The sequence below is a fragment of the Mus caroli genome, unplaced genomic scaffold (assembly GCF_978045245.1).
Source record: "Mus caroli unplaced genomic scaffold, Mus_caroli_1 scaffold_16, whole genome shotgun sequence".
NCBI classification, from domain to species: domain Eukaryota; kingdom Metazoa; phylum Chordata; class Mammalia; order Rodentia; family Muridae; genus Mus; species Mus caroli.
In genome coordinates this window covers 68,161,477-68,183,827 of record NW_028227271.1, presented here as the reverse complement: position 1 = coordinate 68,183,827, position 22,351 = coordinate 68,161,477, and the positions used below count along the sequence as shown (strand labels likewise).

Here is a 22,351-nt window from a genome sequence, read left to right as displayed (position 1 = left end):
TAACTCACTTTGTAGACCAGGCTGGCCTCAAACTCATAAATCTGCCTGCCTCTGCCTCTCGAGTGCTGGGATTAAAGGCATGTGCCACCACACCCGGCTCACATATTAATTTTTAAAAGCCATCAAAAATTTACCTTTATAGCTTTTGTATAAATTAAAAAAAAATTCCAAAACACAGTGTTCATAAAATAGAAGCTGGGCATGGTGGTGCATGCCTGCAATTCCAGCACTCATAAGAAGCAGAGGCTGGAGGATCTCTGTGAGTTCAAGTCCAGCCTGGTTTAGCATAGTAAGTTCCAGGACAGCTAGAACTAAAAAGAAAAAAAGATAAAATAGAATCCACAGGGAGGAGGGGGATAAAGGTGGAAATCTGACATGGAGAAAAAGGTTAGTTCTAATATTGTTGGTTGAGAAATTCAGCAAATATTTTCTTTGGGCTAGACCCAGAATCATCTCAATGGCTTGTAACGCTGATGAATTTTGCAACATATCAAATGTGATGGCTTTACATAGTAAAAATTACGTCTGGAATTAAAATTCAATCAGGTGAATACATTTGTGAGGGATTGTTCGGAATTAGATCATTTGAAATGGGAAGACCCACCTTTAACCTGGATCTTGAGGTAGGAAGATCTGTCCACCTTTAGTGTGAGCCATGCCTTCTAGAGGCAGCCTAGATAAAAATCACGGAAGAAGGAAGCTTTTGCAGTTTGCAAAAGTGAAGTCTATTCCTTCACTGGCATTAGAGCCTACTTCTTTGGGATTCTGTCATATACAGAAGACCAGTTGAGACATCAGCCTTATGGACTAAATAGCTACGGTATTCTTGGAGTTTTACTGGTAGACAACCATTGTTCAACTAGCTGGACCACAGCCCATAGAAAGCCACAAATCTCCTTTTCTATTTGTATAGATTCATTCTATCAATTCTGTCCCTATAGAGAACCCCAACTAATATAACAAATGAGCAATCCATTGTTGTAAAAATTCCTGGGCACACACCAAATCCATTAGTATTTACATTTATTTCATGTCTGCTGTTCACACACTCATTACTGAACAAAATTGGAATGCAAACAAATGTACAAATACCATAATGAGCAGTATCAGCTAAAAGAACTGGCACTAGTGTTATCTAAGCAGATTAATGGATGCAGCGAGGAAAACGACGGCACACGACTGCAGCCCGGACATTTTCCTTGTTTATCAAAAGAAAATGCTCAGTAGCACCATAATGGTAACACTTAGAGGAAACACCTAAGGTGGAGTACTTGACCACTATGAGGTTAGTCTGCCGGGAGAGCTGTGTGGGAAGTCAATAGTGCAGGCAGTATTTTGGCCAACTTCTGCTCGTGTCAGCTGAACATCCCCCGTAAACAAAAGCAAAAGGAAACAAAGCCACACGTAGACCTTTTATATAAGCTTGGTACAAGCTCTGCATTGTTTTGATTTCATGGTTCAAAAAGATATACATGTTAAAAATTGAGGTTATGTAACGTTAAATTTACTAAAGCCTGAGTGTGTCTTTGGTAGGTGAATACTTTTTCAGTGTAGTTAATAATCACATTCATGTTTACCTATTTCCTGTATTTTTCTATATAATCCAAGGTGACTAGAGAAGACATTATGGGAAATGATAGAGCAAAATCCTCAAATGACGAGGCTCATAAAACCCAGTCTCTCCCAAAGGCACCAAGAATCAAAGGGCACTAACTTGCCTTAGTGACAGGTGACTAACACTTCCATCCTAATGGGACTGTCTTCTGCCACTGTCAGTCCCTTAGTTACCTTTTACCGTCTTCTAAAATGGCAACAACCACACTTGAGATATGTAACAGTACCAAGTATTTCTACTTCAGAGTTGTGCAAAAACTGCCACAATCTTGCTCAAGTGTCTAAGTATCCAAATGGTTACCAATGGGCTGCATTAAGCTTGATATCCACATTGCATATGAAGAAATGAAATTTAAGCTCAGTTATGAAGAGAAATGTTACAAAGAGGATCATATACTGAGTAATCTGTCAAGTTCCATCCCTTAGTGGTTTCAATAAAATGTCACTAACCACTTACCCCTAAGCCTCCATTTTCCTTAAGAATGCCGTAGAACAGTGTTAGTATCGTATGATTATAAATTAAGTCAAATTTCTATCTAAATACACAGGTATGTGCATCAAGCAGTGTTTTGTGACAAGAACACAAAACATGCCTTTTTCTTATGTTACTATCTTGTACTAACGCACTTTAAAGCCTTCAATTCATAATTTGGTAATTAATATCAACATGAAACACAATGCTTTGCTAGACATACAAAATGTATTTGCATTACGATTATGAAACCTGGCTTTTGCTGGTAACTTAAGCTTAACAGTCGCACATGGTTCAACCAGCTCCCAACAAGGTTGTTCAGTGGTTCTTACTCTGCAGCATTCACAGGCCTAAATTTCAGTCTGGACAGCAACTTTCAAGTCTGCTGTCTGGTGCGAGTGGTTATTGTTTGTCTCTCTCAGTGCATCACCAAAGCACAAATCCACCACAGGCTTCCCTCCACTTCTGCTGGTACCATGCTCGTCTGCAGCATGGCTGGGCTGTGGGACATCTGAACAGGAAGCAGCTTTGGAAAGCAGAGCGCTGCTGCACTGGTGTGGTGAGTTCTCCAGCCGGTCGTTTTCTACCTCAGGAAGGGTGTTCACAGCTGTGAAGCGGGCATGGCAATCACTGGAGCCGTGACTACAGGACGTTCTCATGCTTTCTAAGTCTGAGCAGCTAAATTCAGAAAAATGACTGGAGTGGGAATCTGCTACAGACGGCATGCTGTCACTGAGGGATGGCGCTTCAAACTCACTTGAGTTCGTGCTTTGTTGCTCTAACAACTGTGCATCCATGTCCTCTCTGGTCTCATTGATCTTCATGTTACCCTTTTTCCTCAGTTTACCACTTTTTGACTTTTTTCCTCCTGTTGCTTCCTTGGACCACTTGGTAGCACTGGATTTACCTTCGGGCAAGCCACTGGACGACCCGCCTGTGTGGCCTCGGGTAGCACCACTGTCATCCACACTACTGCTTCCACTGTTGTGTCGGAACTTGAATGGCTTTGATTCAATATCCACTTGCACTTCCATACTGTTCCCTTCTCTGAAATGAGAGTAACAGAAATAAAGCTAAGTCTGGCTTCACTGGTATTTCTGTGGGGATGAGAACAAAGGCAGAGAGGCTTTTCCATGAGAATTCTGAAACCTACACAGAGAAGTGGTTGGAGCATTTTAATGCAGATTACATTCTACTAACAAAACCACACGTAAGAGGACCGTCCTTGTGTTTGAGACAGGGTGTAACTGACTATGCAACCCTGGCTGACCTAGAATTTAAGAGAGCCGTCTGCCTCTGCCTCCTGAGTGCTGGGATTAAAGGTGTACATCACTATGAACACTGCAAGAGGATCATCTTAATACTTCTTTTAAAACACACACACACACACATGAGTGAGCGAGCAGGTGCCAGCAGAGGCCAGGAGAGTATCTGAATATGGGTATATGGCAGCAGAGCCTAGGAGAGGGCATCAGATCCCCAGAAACTGGAGTTACAGGTAGATATGAATCACCTACCGTGGGTTCAGTGAGAACTGAACCTAGGTGTTCTAGAAAAGGAGTACGGACTGCTGAGCCTTCTCTCCAACCCAATCAGGCCAAGTTCCCACTATAGTGGGAACAACATAAATGTCGGTAAAACCGAGTTCCCAGCATAGAAGGACTAGCAGAGGCCTTGTTACCAAGAGATAAAAATAACATCCAACTGCTGCTAAGTCTTGAGCTAGCATGATGTTAGCTGATTGCAAATGTCTGATTGGGTTGTATTTTGAAGTGATTTAGGGGGAAAATTGACCATGAAGCAAGAAAGTAACGAACTGAGCACTTCAATGGGTAAATGGATGAGGTCAACTCACTGCTAAGTTCAACAAGTGGTGATGTTTTACAGAATTCTTACTCTGAGGAGGGAGAACTTAGCAAGGATTAGCCTTTCTCTTTTTGATTCAAGTGATGATTATGAAGAAGCACTGAGTGAAAATGAAAGTAGTGATTCTAAAAATCAAAGACAGTGTTGGAAGAAGGAGGCGTGCCTGTGCCCCTCAACCAAGTGACAGGGGAGAGAGATCCTGGTGTGCTCAATGAGGGATGGACTAGGAACTCTGGCACCAAATGTGGATCTAAGCGTCAGTAAGGATAATAATGGGCCAGTGAACAGTCCAGGTCATGTCACTGAAGAAAGCACGGGCACAGATCTTCTCTCCTTGTTTATCAGGGACCACAGGCTACCATTTCCCTGAAATTCTGCCGGGCACTTCGAGTGACTGACTATGTGTGTGCTATGTCCTGTGTGTACGGAGAAGCCCTTACATACAACAGACAGAACCCTGGAGTATCATACAAGGACAACCCACATAAGCGATTCAAGACCAAGGTGCACACACTACAAAAAGTACCTGTGCTTTTTGACCTGAGTCAAGGAAGGCTCTCCCTGTTGGGCAGCCTGGCACACAGAAGCTGGAGTAGCAGCGATAGAAGCCAGGCAGGCCTACTTTCTACAATCTCTCCAAGTTTTATCTAAATCTAACCACTGTTAATGCATGTTATTAACAGTTTTCTAAAGTCTCTCTCTACTTTTCTTCTTTATTTTTAAACTTTTGCTCAGGAGGTCAGGCTGTGGGTTAATTACACGCAGGGTCTCAGGTCTGGTAGGGCTAATGCTTCAAGTTTAAAAATAGCAGTAGGTACATTTACTGTTTTTCTGTTGTGGGCACAGCCATCAGCATTTCCTACCTCAGAACATTTTTCATCATTCAGCAACCCAAGCCCTCTCTACACCACAGGCCTCTCCTCCCTGCTCTTCACAACCACACATTTACTTTTTTCCTTAATGGAGTTCTTCCTCTGAACATATCACTGTTTTCTCAGAGACTGTGCCCACTGATAGGGATAATTCCTTTTAATTTAAATTTTAAAAAACTTTCTGACCTTATAGGAAGAAGCACGATTTCTTACCTGTCCAGAGGGATGTAGGAGTTCAGAATGGATCCCGCCATTGCTTTGGTGCTGGCGTTATCACTAACTGTTCCCAAGCTCACTGTGCCAGACTCTCCACTGAGACTACACCGTTCTTTCTGTACATCTGCTTGTACTTCCAACCTTAAAGGGAAAGGTTATATAAGCCCTCCATCATTTATAGCTTAGCAATCATAATGCATATCTTATATAAGTCAGGTAAAAGCTTCAGTAATGAAGTTAGACACTGCAACTCTTCGGTTCCCATTTGTTGATGATACAGATAATAATGTGGTATACTGAACAACATCCGCCCAAGAGAGTCAAGAGAACATGACCAAAAGGAGAAAAACAAACAAAAAACATCTTAAAGTTCTCCTTCATTTTCACTAGGATACAGTCCTTTGTTTCAATACACAATACAAAGTCAGAATATACTGACCGATAAACATAAAAAAAAAATCAGCAAGCAATTAAAAAATTATTAACTGCATATGGTAGCAAGCATCTTTAATCCTATCCCCTTAGGAGACAAAGGCAGGCTGATCATTTGAGTTTGAGGGCAGCCTGGCCTATATGTTGAGTTTTAGGCTAGCCAGGGCTATATAGTGAGACTTCATCTCAAATAATAATGAAAAAAAAATCCTATACTGAAAGGATTCTAATAAACAACTTCAGCCCACATCTGATTGTATAATAAGAGGTAACAATATATACCACTACAATTAATTTCTGTCCAACTATAAACTACCCAAACTAAGATAAGTATGACTGATTTATCTTTTAATTCATCTACCTTCCTTCACATAAAAAAGCTAAAACAGAAATGGTGAATCAGAAAAACAAACAAAACAAGGTAAGATAAATATGTTAATTTTTCCTTGTATCTCTACGGGTATGAGTGAGAATTAGTGAGAGATGGTCATTGTCACTTTAGGGTGCAGGGCGACCGACTGCTCCAGGCTGTTGTCAGGATCTGGGGCACCCTGACTCCACCAGTTCCCCAGGCCTCAGGTCAAGTCTCCCTCCCTCCCTCCCTCAGACAGTCAGTCTCACAGAAGCAGGGGCCAGGCAAGTCACGGCCTTCCCTTCACTCACACAGCTCCAGCAATTAGGTGAGCTTTAACAGGGGCAGTGCTATTCCTCAGGACTTAGTTTTTATTCCACCAGTATCAAGTACAGTAAAAAAAAAAAAAAAAATCTTATCAACTTTCCCCAAATTTTATTTTTTAACCTTAGGATAATTATCACGCTTTGTATTTAAATTGTTCATCTAATTAATATCTGGCCTTTAACAAAACAAAGCAAACAGCTCTTACTTACCTGTTGAAACAGTTTACCATGGCACTTCCCGACAGACTGCCCGTGATACTAGCTCCAGCTAATGCCATGGTGCTGGCTGTCTCACTCAGGTTGTCTCTAATGGTGCCTATTCGATCCATGTGGCTTCCACTTGCACTCAAACTGCCAGTCAGGCCGCCGACACTTCCCTCTCCTATGCTAGGGTTGTGCCTTGCTTCTGCTACTGATGTTGTATCTGAATGTAAAATAATTCAAGAAATGAAATAGGAGTGACCCCTCCCTCATGTTCCTGGCTTTCAACTCCTACATCATCTCAGACTACAAAGGACAAACTACATCCATGCTTAGGCATAAAGAGAACTAGTTCAGGGTGTGCAGCTCAATTTGAGACTGGCCTTAAATTGAAGATGTCATTTTCTTATTTTGTTGGCTAATTCCAGAAGTTGTAGGAATTTTAAATGAACTATTTAATAGGTCTCCCTGGCCAGCATGGGGTTCCAGTGAGAGATCCTATTTTCTAGATCAGTAAAGATGGGGAAAGAAGTTGATTTCATAGTTTATAGTTCTAATTGTCTGTAACTACTGTAAGACATGTTAGCATTATGCTCTAATTTTACAGTACTATTCACATGCTTTGTATTGAGGAATTTACTTATTTATGCCAGTATTTGGGTTTCTGTTACACATCCAATCATAGTATAACAAAGCTATGAGAACCACTGGAGGTAAGAGAGTAAGGAGAGATAGTGGCCCTGCACACAGCTTTTAGGATGTGACCATGAAGCCCTCTTATGAGGTCACATTCGTAGGCAGGGAAGAAGTATGCTGTAAAATTATGTGAGAGAAGAGTATTCCAGGCAGAGGCAAGCACAAGTTTAAAAGCCCAGAAACAGGAGTGTGGCTGTCATCTTCGAAGAGAGGTGGGGTAGGACAGGATGGGAAGGGGTGTGTGCAGATAGTCAGGGCAGGAGTCGGACCTTAACAAGGTCGTCTGACACCCTGCTCTCCATGTAGACAATCGTGAGATTTCAAGAGAAGGTAATCAAAAGTAAAGTGACAGGGTTCTGAGGAGCTGGCTGGGACACTTGTAGAGATGCACATAAAGTACAAAACACGTGTGACAAAAACTGCTGGGTATAGAAAAAGCACTGTTTAAAGCAAGCTGATCACTGACACTCTACTGGCAGTATGTAAAGCCTTTGGTTCTTTGTACTTCTGCCCACGACAGTTCTAATTTGTATTTCTTTGAATAATACAGACAATGTTTTGATTTATCGGTCCTCTGTAACTGTTTTCACTTCATTTCTCCTCACATCCTTTTCTCAGGACGTCACAACGTACCGAGCACAGCAGTGCAGGCAAAGGGCATTCTCAGTAAGAGTTAAGCACCCAGAACCACCTCTCTCTCTCACACTCGCCTGCCTTGGATAGTTCCTTTCATAGCTGTGCTTCTGGATGAAAACTACAAGCCGTCCGTCAGGTATGACCTTTAATCCCATCACATGGGAAGAAGAGCCAGCCTGTTGTGTACAGTAAGTTCCAGGCCAGCCAAGACTTTACAGTGAGAGCCTGTCTCAGAGTGAAAGAGGAGAGAGAAGAAGAGAGAAGAGGGAGAGTGAGCCTAGTAAAGGGTATAATGAAGACACGAGTCCTTTCCTGTCTGAGGACTCACCTATGGCTGCGTTAGTCCCACCGACGTTTATGTCGTTCTCATCATCAAACTCAATCCTCACTCCTTTCCCATTGCCCGCAGAGACGCCACAACCCCCACTTCGGCAGAGGGAAATTGGGACCACACCATAGACATAAGCTAGCATGATGGGAACACCAATGCCTAGAAGGGAGTAAAATCAAGTCATTAGAAACCAAAAATAAACCACAGAAATATGATGTCTATTTCAGGAGAAGGTATACAGAGCTCTGAAGATCTGGCTAGAACACAGCAAATATGAGACTCCCAGGCAGCCTTCGGGTGTCCATGAGGGACAGAAGAGTCTGTGAACTTTTTAGTACAAGCTCCTCAACTCAACTGGAGGAGAAGGGCTACTCAATCAGTTATCCTGACAGGTTCTTGGGGACCAAACCTAGGGCCTTATGTGTATGTCTGAGGGAAGCGCTGAAACCCTGAACTAAAGCCCCAGCCTTAAAACTAGGTTCTCGAGACTACAGTACTTTTAATGAAGTTACTTGAGAAATCTTCTGTAGGTTCTACTTAGACTGCTTCTTCATTTTAAAAGTAATACTCTTAGCAACAACATAGCAGTTAAAAATACCTTTCTAAGATTAAAAGCACGTTCTTACCTACAGTCACTGCAGCTACCACCGGAGACACGATTACAGACAGGGTGACACCGCCTGCTATGGCCAGATTCCGCTTATGTTTTGAAACATCTTTGCCTTCATAGCGATTATGAATCTTAAATTTAAATGGGAACGGAAGTTTAGAGAGAGAAAAAAATTACAAATTTAGTTTAGATGAAATAGTTCTTCCCGTACAAGAAAGCTGAAGTAATTTCTCACACATTCTCAATCAAATGCTCTACTTCAAGGTAAACCACAATATCAAAATTGCTCCTTATTAAGGACCTGGTTACAGAAGAAGGCAGTGGCTCAGGAGATCTTAGTTTGAGTCACAAGTTAAACATCATTCTTGTGCACAGTGCTGCTTTAGAGCTGGCCCAGGCCATGAGATTCCATCTCACAGAAACAATATTAGAGTTCCACAGGTTTCTCTCTAAAGAAGACCCCCTGAATCTGCCCCCAGGAGAGGTTTCTGCCATTGTTCTTACTCCTAAGAAAAAGCTGAGTCTAAACAGGGGCTGTATGAATCAAATATCACTAAAATACAACTTTTCTCCAGATACCTTTTTATGATAGAAAATATTAACAAAATTATTATCAAAATCCTATCTATTTGCAGTTCAAATAAGTAGACAAGGAAAAGTAATGGTTACCAAAGGAGTTAAATCTACTTAGCATCATTATACAGTCCACATTAGTAAATAGAATTATTGCCATAAAAATGGCTTGTGAGTTACTAAATGAAAGTGGGAAATACTTTAGTAGCTTTGTTCTTGGGCCTGTAAGAGCCAAACTAATGAAGGGCATTTCCCCATCTGTTTCAAGACATCTTGTGAACAGTGAACAGCCTCCAGAGCACACAGGTAGTCTCTAACATAAAGTGCTAGGTCCTCCCTTCTATGTTTTGTTCTACAGCTCCTTTTCAGCCATTCCTGGGCATGGTCCTGCAGCAGGGCAAAGCTAAGCTACACAGATGAGATCATGGGAAGGAAAGGAACCCTCTGTCAACTTTTGCCCTCCCCAACCCGCCACCTGCCCCCGCCCCGCTTCTTTTCTTCTTAAGACAGGACATTGCTCTATATACAGTCCAGGCTGGCCTCAAAGTTGAGGTAATCCCCCTGCCTCAGCCTCCCATGTGCTGGGAGTATAGATGTACAGCACAGCCTATCATCTTTGGAGGCGTCTACTAGTTTCTTTCATTTTTAAAACTTCATTATATGTGTATGTGACCCATGTGTGTGCCCTTTGGCCAGAGAGGCCAGCAGAGGTCACTGGATCCTTTGGGACTAGAGTTACAGATAGTTGTAAGCTGTCCACTGGTACTGAGAACTCTTCTGGAAGAGTCTTAATCACTGAGCCATCTCCCGAGACCTCACCCCCTAGCTTCTTAACACCTAACCTCATGTAGCTCAAGCCTTCCTCAACTCATCATGTAGCCAAGGATGACTTTGAACTCCTGATCCACCTGCTTCTACCTCCTAAATGCTGGTGATATGCATGCCTAGCTTGTTTGTTATTCTTGGAACATCTTCTACTTTTTGTTGTAACTAAAAGATGTTTTCTGGCACTTTCTGGACTTACTAGTACTAGGTTTTCCTGAGCTGGTACAATTCCAAACATCACAGAACATTATTTAAAGGAAACACTAATACATCAACCTGCTCTTTAGGTGCATGTATAAACAACAATAGGCACTTCACATTTTTTGTGATGCAGAGTCTTGGACTACAGTCTAGGCTGGCCCATAATTGCTACAATCCTGGTTTAGCCTCCCAAGTACTGGAGTTACAGGCTGATTGTCACTCTAAAAATTTTTTTTTGCCAGCATGTTTAGTCTATCTCTTTCCCTTCTACTTCTAAGTACCTAAGTAAATAGTTTTGCTTTCAATAAAAATCTTTTTGGTAAACTGCATGAAAGGTTATTAAAATAGGCTCCTGTGCTGCTTAGTGTTCTGTCAACCTGACATAAGCTACAATCATTTGGGAAGAGGGACCCTTAACAGAGAAAATGCCCATACTAAATTGGGCAGTGGTGGCACACACCTTTAATCTCAGCATTCCAGAGGCAGAGATGGTTGATCTCTGAGTTCAAGGCCAGCCTGGTCTACAAAGCAAGTTCCAGGACAGCTAGGGCTTCAGAGAAACCCTGTCTGAAAAAACAACAACAAAAAACCAAACAAGCAAAAAGAAAGGAAGAAAGGAAGAAAGGAAGGAAGGAAGGAAGGAAGGAAGGAAGGAAGGAAGGAAGGAAGGAAGGAAGGAAAATGCTCACACTAGATTAACCCATGGGCATGCCTGTGGGGCATTTTCTTGATTAATGCTTGATAACCCAGCCTACAGTAGGTGTTTCCACCTCTGGGCAAGTGGTCCTGGGCCATATAAGAACACAACCCAGAAAGCAGAGCTCTTCAAGGAATGTACTTCAGTTCCTGCCTCCAGGTTCCATCCCAACTTCCATGATCAACTGTGATCAGGAAGCTAAACCAAATAAACGCTTCCACCACCAAGTTGCTTTTGGTCATTGTGTTTTATCACAGCAACAGTTTGTATATTGGAAATAATTTATTTTTCTTCTTTGTAGTGTTTTGAATAAAATCCAGGCCCTTGCACGTGCTGTATGCTCTACCACCATGCTGTGGCCCTAACTCACTGACTTTACAGGGTTATTTAAGAGCCTTCTGAAATAAACACTTAGAGATATATCTATGTTCCTCCTCACCAGTCACCAAAACTTTTTTTTCCTTTTTTTTTTTTTTGTTCTTTTTTTTTTTTTTTTTTCCTATCTGGGATCTAACAGAGAACCTCCTAAAAGTTAGACAAAGTACCGTACCAACCAGCTATATGCCTTTCTATGAAAACTAATTAAAAAGTAATGTTGGTTTTCCTTTTTTTTTTTTTTTGGATTGTATTTTCAGGGCTAGAAGGATGACCCAGCAGTTAACAGTACATGCTGCTCTTCCAGAGAGTGAAGTTTGAGTACCAGCACTACATGGCGGCTCCTAACTGTCTGTAACTCCCATTCTGGGGATCTCATGCTGTCTTCTGGCTTCTGCAAGCACCAGACATGCAGTCAAATGAAGTCCATGTAGCTGTCTTGCAGAAGATCATTCTCATCCTAAATTTAGGAGCACTATGCAGACACAGAACTAAGACACAATGGGAAAGTCTGACTCCACCTAAGGATTTCCTAACAACAGTGGCCGTGGTGGCTGTCATGTCACCTCGACCCAAGCTCGAGTCATCTGAGAGGAGCAAACCACAATGACAAGAAGCCTCCATAAGATCCATCCGGCTCTAAGGCATTTCCTTAATCAGTGACTGGTGGGGCCCAGTGATGGTGGGTGGTGCTGTATCTGGGCTGGTGGTCCTGGGTTCTATAAGTAGGCTGAACAAGCCTTGGGGAGCAAGCCAGTAAACGGCACCCTTCCATGGCCTCTGCATCAGCTCCTCCTCCAGGTTCCTAACGTGTTTGAGTTCCCATTCTCTCTCTCTCTCTCTCTCTCTTTTTTTTTTTCCAAGACAGGGTTTTTCTGTATGGCCCTGGCTATCCTGGGACTTACTTTGTAGAACAGGATGGTGTCGAACTCAGAAATCTGCCTGTCTCTAAAGGCGTGCGCCACCACCGCCCAGCTTGAGTTCCTATTCTTGTTTCTTTCAGTGATAGAATACAAGGTGAAAGCATAAGCCCAATAAGTCTTTCCCTCCTTGCTTATTTATTTATTTATTTGGTCATGGTGTTTTATTGCAGCAACAGAAACCCAAGCTAAGAAGCAGCCATCTGGCAATAGCATAGATAAGTACTTTCTTCCAGGACTGGGTGCCCAATGGCTAGACTGAAACTTATGAGGGACTTCATATACAGATTTACTTGGACTCAAGTTCCTGTTCCATCCCTTTCCATGTAAGTAAAGATCAATTATATAACCTTTCTAAAGCGCACTGTTGTTCAGAGGTAACAGTATTTGCTGTCAAGCCGGATGATCTGATTGTGACCCCTGAACAACAGAGTTGAAGCAGAGAACCAACTCTAGCAAGTTGTCCTCTAACCTCTACTCAGGGGCTCACACACATACCATGAACAAGTAAATGTAAACTTTACTATTTCAACACACAGATTAGAAGCTAAAATACCTAGGGTGCTACATTAGGACTCATCATTGGCTGAGTGTGGTGAAACACACCTTTCCTTTGGGAAGCAGAGGCAGGCTGATCCCTGAGTTCCAGAACAGCCACGACCACATAGTGACTACACAGGGACACCCCACCCTCCATAAAGTTTGGACTTTTCAACTGTTAATTTCCCTATGAAAATGGTTTTCTTTGTTCTTATTAGTCTAGGATCACATAATTTCTTGACATTTACTTAATTTAACTGAGATGGCAACAGACTTCTTAGTACTTCATAAATTATTTCATTAGTTCTTCAAAAACAGGTTACTTAGCGAATGACACATATCAACATTTATAGGACAGCGGTAGGAATCAGCAAATGCTGGCAATGGACTTCCTTCAAAGACTGTTATAACTTGTAAACTCTATTAACAGCAGTAATATAATGGAGGTAGAAAAAACTTTGAAGAGTAAAGAATTAAAGAACTCATTAATTATTTTTTGCTTGAGGGCATGCATTTCTTAGCTGCTATTAATTTCTATCTTAAATATCTCACAGAAATAACTTTACAAGGATATATGCGGGAGAACAATGTCAATTATCCTTCGAAACTTCGTACCAGACATTCAATCTATAGCACAGAGATTGTGACTATTTTAAATGAAGGTTGTTTTTAATACATGCATATTAGCTTGCAAAACACTCGAGTTTACTGTATAAAATAGGGTCTTTGTTAGTTTCCTTGTTTGTTTATTTTTGAGACATATGGGCTGGCTTCAAGCTTCCTATATCCTGAAGATGACAACTCTGAACCTCTGCTCCTTCTGCTCCCACTTTGGAGTGTCAGAATTACAAGTATGGGCCACCACACCCAGTTTCTGTGGAGCCAGAGAACAAATCCAGGACTTTACCATGAAAAATTCTACCAATAGAATTATATCCCCAGCCCAAAACATTTATAGTAAAGAATTTTAAACCAAATTCTATGTTAAAGAACAAAGCAAAGGGCCTTTGTTACTAAGAAGACACACAATTAGCTGGGCAGTGGTGGTGCACGCCTTTAATGCCAGCACTTGGGAGGCAGAGGCAGGCGGATTTCTGAGTTCGAGGCCAGCCTGGTCTACAGAATGAGTTCCAGGACAGCCAGGGCTCCACAGAGAAACCCTGTCTTGGAAAACCAAAAATAAATAAATAAATAAAAATAAAAATAAAAGAAGACAAAATTTAGAGTAAGCTGCGGCAATAAGAGGCACTTACCTTGCGGCCCACATACACAGGAATGCCAATAATCATGGCAGGAATGGCAATGCCAGCTATGAGAGCAATCCCTACGGGAGCACCAACAAGGGTTCCCAGCTGCCACAGGATTTTCTTCTTTCGGCTCCAGGGTTTCTTCCCCCAAAAAGTACAACCTGAGGGACTGAGAGGGGAATTATACAATAGCTGTTAGTACAACCTGAGGGACTGAGAGGGGAATTATACAATAGCTATTAGTACAACCTGAGGGACTGAGAGGGGAATTATACAATAGCTGTTAGTACAACCTGAGGGACTGAGAAGGGAATTATACAATAGCTGTTAGGAACTAGCAGGACAAATAAACTACAAACCATCAAAGCAACAACTGCAGAAAGAACTACCTCTTCATTACCCATTCATACTTCATTACCCCTTCCTTTTTACTCTGGGCTCACTTAAAAGCCAAAAGATTAGAGAAAGATCCACTAAAGTTACAAGAACAGGACATTGCTAATTATGATTTTAAATTTATCCCTAGTTCTCCATGACTTTCAAAACCTAAGTTTCTGAAGAGTGTACTGATACACTCATAAATTCACCTTGGGACAGGCTGTGGTGGCCTATGCTTTAATCCTGGCATTTGGGAGGCAGAGGCAAATAGATCTCTGTGAGTTTACAGCCATCCTGGTCTACAGAGCGAGTTCTAGGATAGCTACACAGAGAAGCCCTGCCTCAAAAACCAACTTAATTAATTAGTTAACCAACCGAGCTTGGGGGCCTAAATGAGACAATTTATTGATAAGGAAGTTAAGAGCTGGATTAACTGCACAGAACAGCAAACATCAGCACTAAAGTTCAACAGTCACACTGGGAACCTTTACTTCCTATTTTTATTAATTCTAAGTTATTTAAGTATAATTTGTTAACTTTTTAAAAATATATATAGGTGTTTGGTTGGCACAATGTAAGTGCAGTGCCCTGGAGGCCAGAGGAAGGTGTTAGATCCTCCGAACTGGAATTGTGGATGGTTGTGAGCCACCATGTGGGTGCTGGGAGTCAAACACGGTCACACGGTCCTCTGGAAGAGCAGCTGGTGCTTTTTTTTTTTTAAAGATTTATTTATTTTTTGTATATGAGTACACTGTAGTTGTGAGCCTTCATGTGGTTGTTGGGAATTGAATTTAGGACCTCTGCTCACTCTGGTCAGCCCAGCTGTTTATTATTATAAGTAAGTACATTGTAGCTATCTTCAGATGCACCAGCAGACAGACCTCATTATAGGTGGTTGTGAGCCACCATGTGGTTGCTGGGATTTGAACTCAGGACCTTTGGAAGAGCAGTCGGTGCTCTTAACTGCTGAGCCATCTCACCAGCCCAATTTGTTAACTTTTAAGCTTATATAAGTAAAAATAAAATCCATCTCTTTATGTAGCTTATAAATCTTAGGAATAAAATTCTTTAGGTTAATATTGTTTTGTAAACAAAAACTCTGATATACAGTGTAAAGTCTATTTATGCATAAATAGTTCTCTCCACAAGCTTACCTTAGATAATGTAAATCGGAGATTTCTTTCATACATAGCCAACAAAACTCACAACCACAGACAGCACAGGTCATATGATTGCAACTCCCATCATTCATCTTTATTATATAAGCAGCACATCGTGGACATGGCTTTATATCATCAGCTATAAGGAACAAAGAGACAAGAAAATATAAAGTGTATAGAACATTAGCAGTCATAACATTACCCAACAAATCTTTGCAATTACAGTTCATTAAGTGGCAGTTTTAGACTGTTGGTTTTAGTATGGAAAAAATATATAAATTTTCAGGTTGTAAACATTTTTTCAAACATTGTAGCAATGAGAACAAAGAATAAAGACAAAGGGGAGTTCAGAACTATATGCTGCTCTTTCAGTGAAGAGGCCACATTTTTAGGAAGTGGCCACTTCATATTCAACTAAGGCACTGTACACAACCAAACGCCGTGGGAACTCCCTTCTCTTGCAATGACACCAACCATGAACACTATAAATCACAGAGAACAGCTTCAGAATAAAGGCAACCGTTCTTATCCTCAGGACTGCTAGTGAGTGCTCTCTGTCTTTCTGTTCAAGTGTCATGAATGAAAGTATAGGATTAACCTGTTACAAAATACACAACAGTGCCAAGTTCAAAATCCAGTTGTAGATAACCTTAGGCATCAACAAAAGATAAGAGCTATACTACCATTTGAATTCTAGCTGTTCTTTAAGTAGTAACCTGTAGTTATCTAATGGCTTCCATTACCTAACTATATTCTCTATCTTAAATGCAGTTCAGAAAATGTATTTATAATGCCAACCACTGGGTTTAAGTATTTGTTCCATGCCATTATTTTTTTAAAGAATTATTTATTTTATTACATGAGCACACTGTAGCTGTCTTCAGACACACACACCAGGATCCCATCAGATCCCATTGCAGATGGTTATGAGCCACCATGTGGTTGCTGGAAATTGAACTCAGGATCCTTTTTTTTTTTTTAAATGTGATTTTTTTTTTAGATTTATTTATTTATTTATTATATGTGTGTACACTGTAACTGTCTTCAGACACTCCAGAAGAGGGCATCAGATTTTTGTTACGGATGGCTGTGAGCCACCATGTGGTTGCTGGGATTTGAACTCAGGACCTTTGGAAGAACAGTCGGCGCTCTTAACCACTGAGCCATCTCACCAGCCCTGAACTCAAAATCTTTACAAGAGCACTAACCACAGAGCCATCTCTTCAGCCCATGCTACTACTTTTTAAAACATTAAGCTAATATTCTACTTTCCTTTCTACAAGTTTTATGCTTAATTTTTAACTGCTTTATCAAAGAGTTCAAGTTTTCTTAGTGTTTCTTGTAAAGCTGTTTATAACTTAAAAATTAGTAAGGCTCACATTAGTGTTTTAATAATTCAAGCTATTTTGAGCAAACTAATGGCTCTAAGCAGCCAAAGACAAAGATAAATGATTAATTTCTAGAATATAAAAAGCATTTATATGATTTAAATGATTTTAAGAATATAACATTTGCATTACAAATTTTAAACACAGGATAAGAAAAAAAAAAGCTGTCTTTTACACCTAAAACAACATATATTTCAAAAAGAAATGCTATTCCTATCTGCTTAAGAAGCAGCAAACACAAAATGTAAACTTATTAAACATTATGACATTATATTTGGATTTTTTGAGGGTGGAGGTAACTATCGCATAGTTCTAGAGTGTGAACTTTGTATGTAACAATGTTGTGTCACAACATCAGAAAGCTGAACACAAACCCGCCTGAACCAAATCCCTGGTTTACCTGGCATGATACCACTAGTTTTACTTAGCTATAAAAGAACTTTGGTTATTTCAACAGATAACCACATTCAAGCCAAACCAATAGAGCCTTTGCAGAATTTGCTAGTTACTACAAGCAGAGCTTCCAGTATAACATGGTTACATATACTCTCCCAGGGTGACTATTTGGAGGAAGCCCAATATTTGCTTAGATAACTAATTTGCAATGTTCATTTTTAAAAATATCAAAAGCCATTGCAGTGTTCCTTCTTAATTAATGATGGTTCACACAAGCTCAAATCTCTAGCAGATTTCTGTGGCATTTCCATATCTAACATTGTAAGAATGTGTATGAGCTAGAAATGTTGCAACCCCACAGACATAAGCATTGTTAGTGTCTTCATTTTAAGTTGGGACAAATGCCTTGTTCGGGTCACAGAGGAAAAGGAGTCTGGAGTTTATTCTATGACTCTACATGTCTGTGTGTCCTGTGGACAGACACACCTCTGCAGGCAGAGGAAAGCACGACTGTTATCTCCGAGGAAAACATGCAGTGGCTGCTGCTCAGTCTCCAGGACCAGAGCCTCCCGAAACTCTTTCTGCATCCCTATGCATAGTTATTACAATTATTGCTAATGCCTTTGCATTCGGCCTCAGATCTTTAGGAGAGGAAATGCAAACAAGCCAGTAGGCAAATAAGAAGGAAAACTCAAGTATATTATATAAAATATTAAACCCATAGTAAAGCTTAAGAGACTTGTTCTCAAGCAGGATAAAGTATATGACAATCTCAATATATTACTGGTTGGTACGAATATGTATTACTGGTTGGTAGGAATACATTATTTTTCTTTTCTTTTTACAAATTTTTATATTTTTGAAATTTTTCTGTTGTTACTATCAAGACAAAATGTTTCCTAGGGATTAAAATTCCAATGAACAAAGAAAATTCTTAGGTAACTTAATTTCCTGCCTAAAGACACCTAGAAGTTCTGTGTGTCTTCCTGAGTAAGGTATGGTTTTTATGCACTTACTCCTAGATTGAACATATAAAGTTTTATTTCACAAAATATTTAAATGAAACATAATCTAATTATATGGTATTCATACAAAAAGAAAAACCTATAAATTATTCAATCCAAGTAATACATTCCAAATTACTATTTATTAAATGTATTTACAAGTTTTATATACCATGCATTTATGAATAATAGATACAGACTATACTCAGTGGCTTTTTTTGTTGCTGTCAATGACAGAAAAATCTTTCCAATCTTAGACCCACTTTCTGTGTTTATTAAACAAGAATATATCAAGAGTAAGGTTTCTATAAGAGAAACATAAGACACCTTTTTTTACTGCTGTTTTTCAAGACAGGGTTTCTCTATGTAGCTTTGGCTATCCTGGAACTATCTCTGTAAGCCAGGCTGGCATTGAACTCACAGAGATATGCTTGCCTCTGCTTTCCAAGTGCTTTGTTTTCTCCAACTTGGTCATGGTGTTTCATCACAGCAACAGAAACCCTAACTAAGACAAGTTGGTACCAGAATAATGAGGGATTGCTGTGACAGCCCTGACCATGTTTTGGGCAAAACAGTGGAAGAACATTGGAAGTTGGGGTTAGATGGGCCAGTGAATGCTAAGGGCTCAGTTGAGAAGTCTTTAAGAGCTTTGAGGATAAGAATGTTGAGAACAATGCAGAAGATGGAGGCCTGGCTTATGAAGCTTCAGAGGAAAGTTTAAAGATTAGAGTCATTTGCCATTCTGAATTAAGATTCTGCCATTCTGGTCAGCTGGGGCTGTAGAGTTAGGTGCAATTAACAAGAGACCAGCACCACTGAAATAAAACCTTTGAATTACTGGGACAACTGATGCTGGTTAGCTGGAGCTAAGAAATTAGCAGTGATTAAGAGGAGATCAGCATCACTAAGGTGAAATCTTCTGGGAAGTGTTCCTGAGAACACAGAGAAGCTGTGTTCCAGAGGAGGCCAAGGTTGGACCTCAAGTGCTAGCAACCAAGCTCGGCAGTGTCAGAGTCACCCAGGTAGTACTGGTTTCTGAAGGCATGAAGTGGTCATGAAGAGCAGCTGAGGCTTGGCACTGTGAGAGGGTAGGAGAGGCCGTTATGGGTGAAGGTGCAGCCTCAGTGTCAGGTTGAAGACCCGGGACTGAACAAGTCATGTAAAGAAGCTGAGGCCTGGCACCACAAGGAGAGCCTATGAGAGGCTTTGGGGCAAAGTGCGGCCCAGTTGCAGCTGAGGACCCCAGCGTTTTAGGGATGCCAGTACTGTGGGATGATCACCAAGAACAGCCCCAGCAGTGGGGTGGAGCCAGACAGACCCTAGAAGACAAGCTGTGTGTGCTGCAGAGGGCACAGACAGAAAAGTGACTCAAGCCCTTTGTAGTCCAGAAGATCATGAGCGGATGGCTGGAGTTTGGTTTGGTTTTGATTTGACTGTGACTATGCCCTGATTTTTCCCTCTTGAAGTAGGAAAGTACTTTGTCTTTGTTTGTTTTTTACTGGAGCCAACAATTTAAAGAGTTTGGATTTTAAAAGAAACTGTTTTAAAGGGACTGAAACTTTTTGTTTCTTCTCTCATATATTACATTCTAACTGCAGTTTCCCTTCCTTCCATCACTGAAGTCTCTTCCCTACATCTCTCTTCTCCCCCAGACCCACCCCCATGTCTCTGCTCAGAAAAGAACAGACTTCCCAGGGACATCAACTGGACACAGTATAACAAACTACAAAAGACTAGGCACATACCATCACATCAAGGTTGGAAGAGACAACCCAGTAGGAGGAAAAGTGTCCCACGATGATCAAAAGAGTCAGAGACAGCCCCCACTTCCACTGTTAGGAATTCCACAAGAACGCCAAGCTATTTACCCGTAACATATATGCAGAGGACCTAGGTCAGACCCCTACAGGCTTCCTGATCTCTGTGAGCCCCCATGAGTCCCAGTTGGTTGATTCTGTGGTGTCCCTGACCCCGCTGGTTCCTCTGATCCTTCCTTCCCATCCTCCACAGAACTCCCCAAGCTCCACTCAATGTTTGGCTGTGGGACTCTGCATCTGCTCTTATCAGTTGCTGGGTGAAGTCTCTGGTCTCTTTGATGGGGATTATGCTTGGGCTCTGGTCCCAGAACACTCTGTGGGCAGGACAAACTGTAGATCAAAGGTTTTTTTAGATGGGTTGGTGAGGAACTGAAATTTTAATGTGCCTGAATTTGTAAAGACTGTGGGACTTTTAAAGTTATTTATGTTTTTAATGTGCAATCTTGGGGCTAAATAAGTAAGGAAAGGTTGTAGTTTAATAGTGATATGTTTGTGTGTCAAGTTGACAAGTGGTCAATTGTACTGGCTGATTTTGTATGTCTACTTGATGCCAGCTAGAGTCATTACAGAGAAAAAAGCCTCAGGTGAGGAAATGCCTCCATGAGATCCAGCTCTAAGGCATTTTCTCAATTAGTGATCAATGGGGTAGGCCCAGCTCACTGTGGGTGGGGCAATCCTTTGGCTGGTAATCTTGGCATCTATAAGAAAGTAGGCTGAGAAGGTCATAAGGAACAAGCCAATAAGCAGCATCCCTCCATGGCCTCTGCATCAGCTCCTTCCTCTAGGTTCCTGTCCAAACTTCCGTTGGTAATGAACAGCAATGTGGAAGTATAAGCTGAATAAACCCCTTTCTTTCCTCATTTCCCCCATCTCCTCCCCGCAATCACCAAGCAATCTCTATGTGTCAAGTAACTTATTATTTTTAAAATCAGATAGGGACTAGGCAGAGGGCTCAGTGAGGAAAGTACTTTCTTCATATTTATGAAGATCGAAGTTTGAATCCCCAGAAATCACACAGACAGACAAACAAGCACAGAAGTACACACACATCTGTAATCCCAGTGCTTCTATGGTGAAATGGAAGGCAGGGACAGGGGAAGTCCAGGGTAGCTCTATTGACATACACAACAGGAAAAAAATAAGGCACCCTGTTTAAGACAAGCAAAAGGTGAGGACCTACACCCACATTATCCTCTGATCTCCACTCATTTGCCCCCTCACGCCCCGCCCGCCCCCCCGAGTATATAAATACAGACATAATACCTGCTGCTCCAGATTCCTGGCTGTAACTAATAGATGAAGAACGTATAGTTCTTAAGCGTAAACTCTGGGCTCTTTCCTGTCGAGCAGCATCACAGGTCTGGTTGGGATGCCAGATCTGTTTACAGTGGTAGCAAAACTCTGTTCCACAGCCTTGTCGCCCACAAGTTAATTTTGGACAGCTGGCACATCCAAATGCTATCACAGCGTATCTTGAAAAAAAAAAGGAAGATGATTTAAAATGCATCACAAACAAAAGTAACTTAGTAAAAGTTGAAAAAAAGAATCCACTTAAAACACTCAGAGAGCACTTTTCATATTTGCATTAATACACATCATAAACAGCCACAGTCTAACCAACACGAAACAAGAAAAAGGACAGTTATAAATCAAAGGATATAAATGACTTTTAAAATTTCTAAATTCTTTACTTTTGAATTTTAGCCAGGTGTGGGTGGGGTGCATGAATTTCAGCATTCAGAGGCAGAGACTGGCAGATCTTTGTGAGTTCAAAGACAGGACTATGAGAAGACCCTGTCTCAAACAAACTAAACAATAACAATGTCACATAATAATTTCATGGACTTCTACTGGAAATGAAATAGACTTGGGGTGGAGTTGAATAAGATGGCGAGTACATTTACGACTGGCCTTAATGTCTATTCTCTCAGTAAGTATTTTTAATATTTAAAATTTTTAACTTGAATTTGGGTACTGTTAAGATATTTGTCCCAGAGAAATTAAATTATCTTCACATCAACTTTCATAGCAGATATATTCATAATAGCCCCAACTGAAAAAAGGACCCAAATGTACATCAACCAGCAAATGATTAGGCTGTCATGCACAACTACTACACAAGAATCAAAACGAATGACAGAAGTAACAAGATGTAATCCCTGGGAGATTACTTCAAATTAAAAAAAAAAAACAGTCAATTTTAGAA

General features: G+C 40.9%; 1 protein-coding gene across 1 annotated transcript in view; it reads right to left on the bottom strand.

The window, feature by feature from the left end:
• Nucleotides 1-1,006: 1,006 nt before the first annotated feature.
• Nucleotides 1,007-22,351, bottom strand: part of Rnf19a (ring finger protein 19A, RBR E3 ubiquitin protein ligase) — a 44,588-nt gene continuing 23,243 nt past the window's right edge. Inside the window, exons 3-10 of the mRNA XM_021183294.3 lie at nucleotides 21,409-21,617; nucleotides 15,535-15,679; nucleotides 14,009-14,171; nucleotides 8,641-8,755; nucleotides 8,012-8,173; nucleotides 6,361-6,574; nucleotides 5,038-5,181; nucleotides 1,007-3,133 (exon numbers count right to left, since the gene is read on the bottom strand). Coding sequence (XP_021038953.2) covers nucleotides 2,437-3,133; nucleotides 5,038-5,181; nucleotides 6,361-6,574; nucleotides 8,012-8,173; nucleotides 8,641-8,755; nucleotides 14,009-14,171; nucleotides 15,535-15,679; nucleotides 21,409-21,617 — 1,849 coding nt within the window. The 3' untranslated portion in view covers nucleotides 1,007-2,436. The remainder of the gene's footprint in view (nucleotides 3,134-5,037; nucleotides 5,182-6,360; nucleotides 6,575-8,011; nucleotides 8,174-8,640; nucleotides 8,756-14,008; nucleotides 14,172-15,534; nucleotides 15,680-21,408; nucleotides 21,618-22,351) is intronic.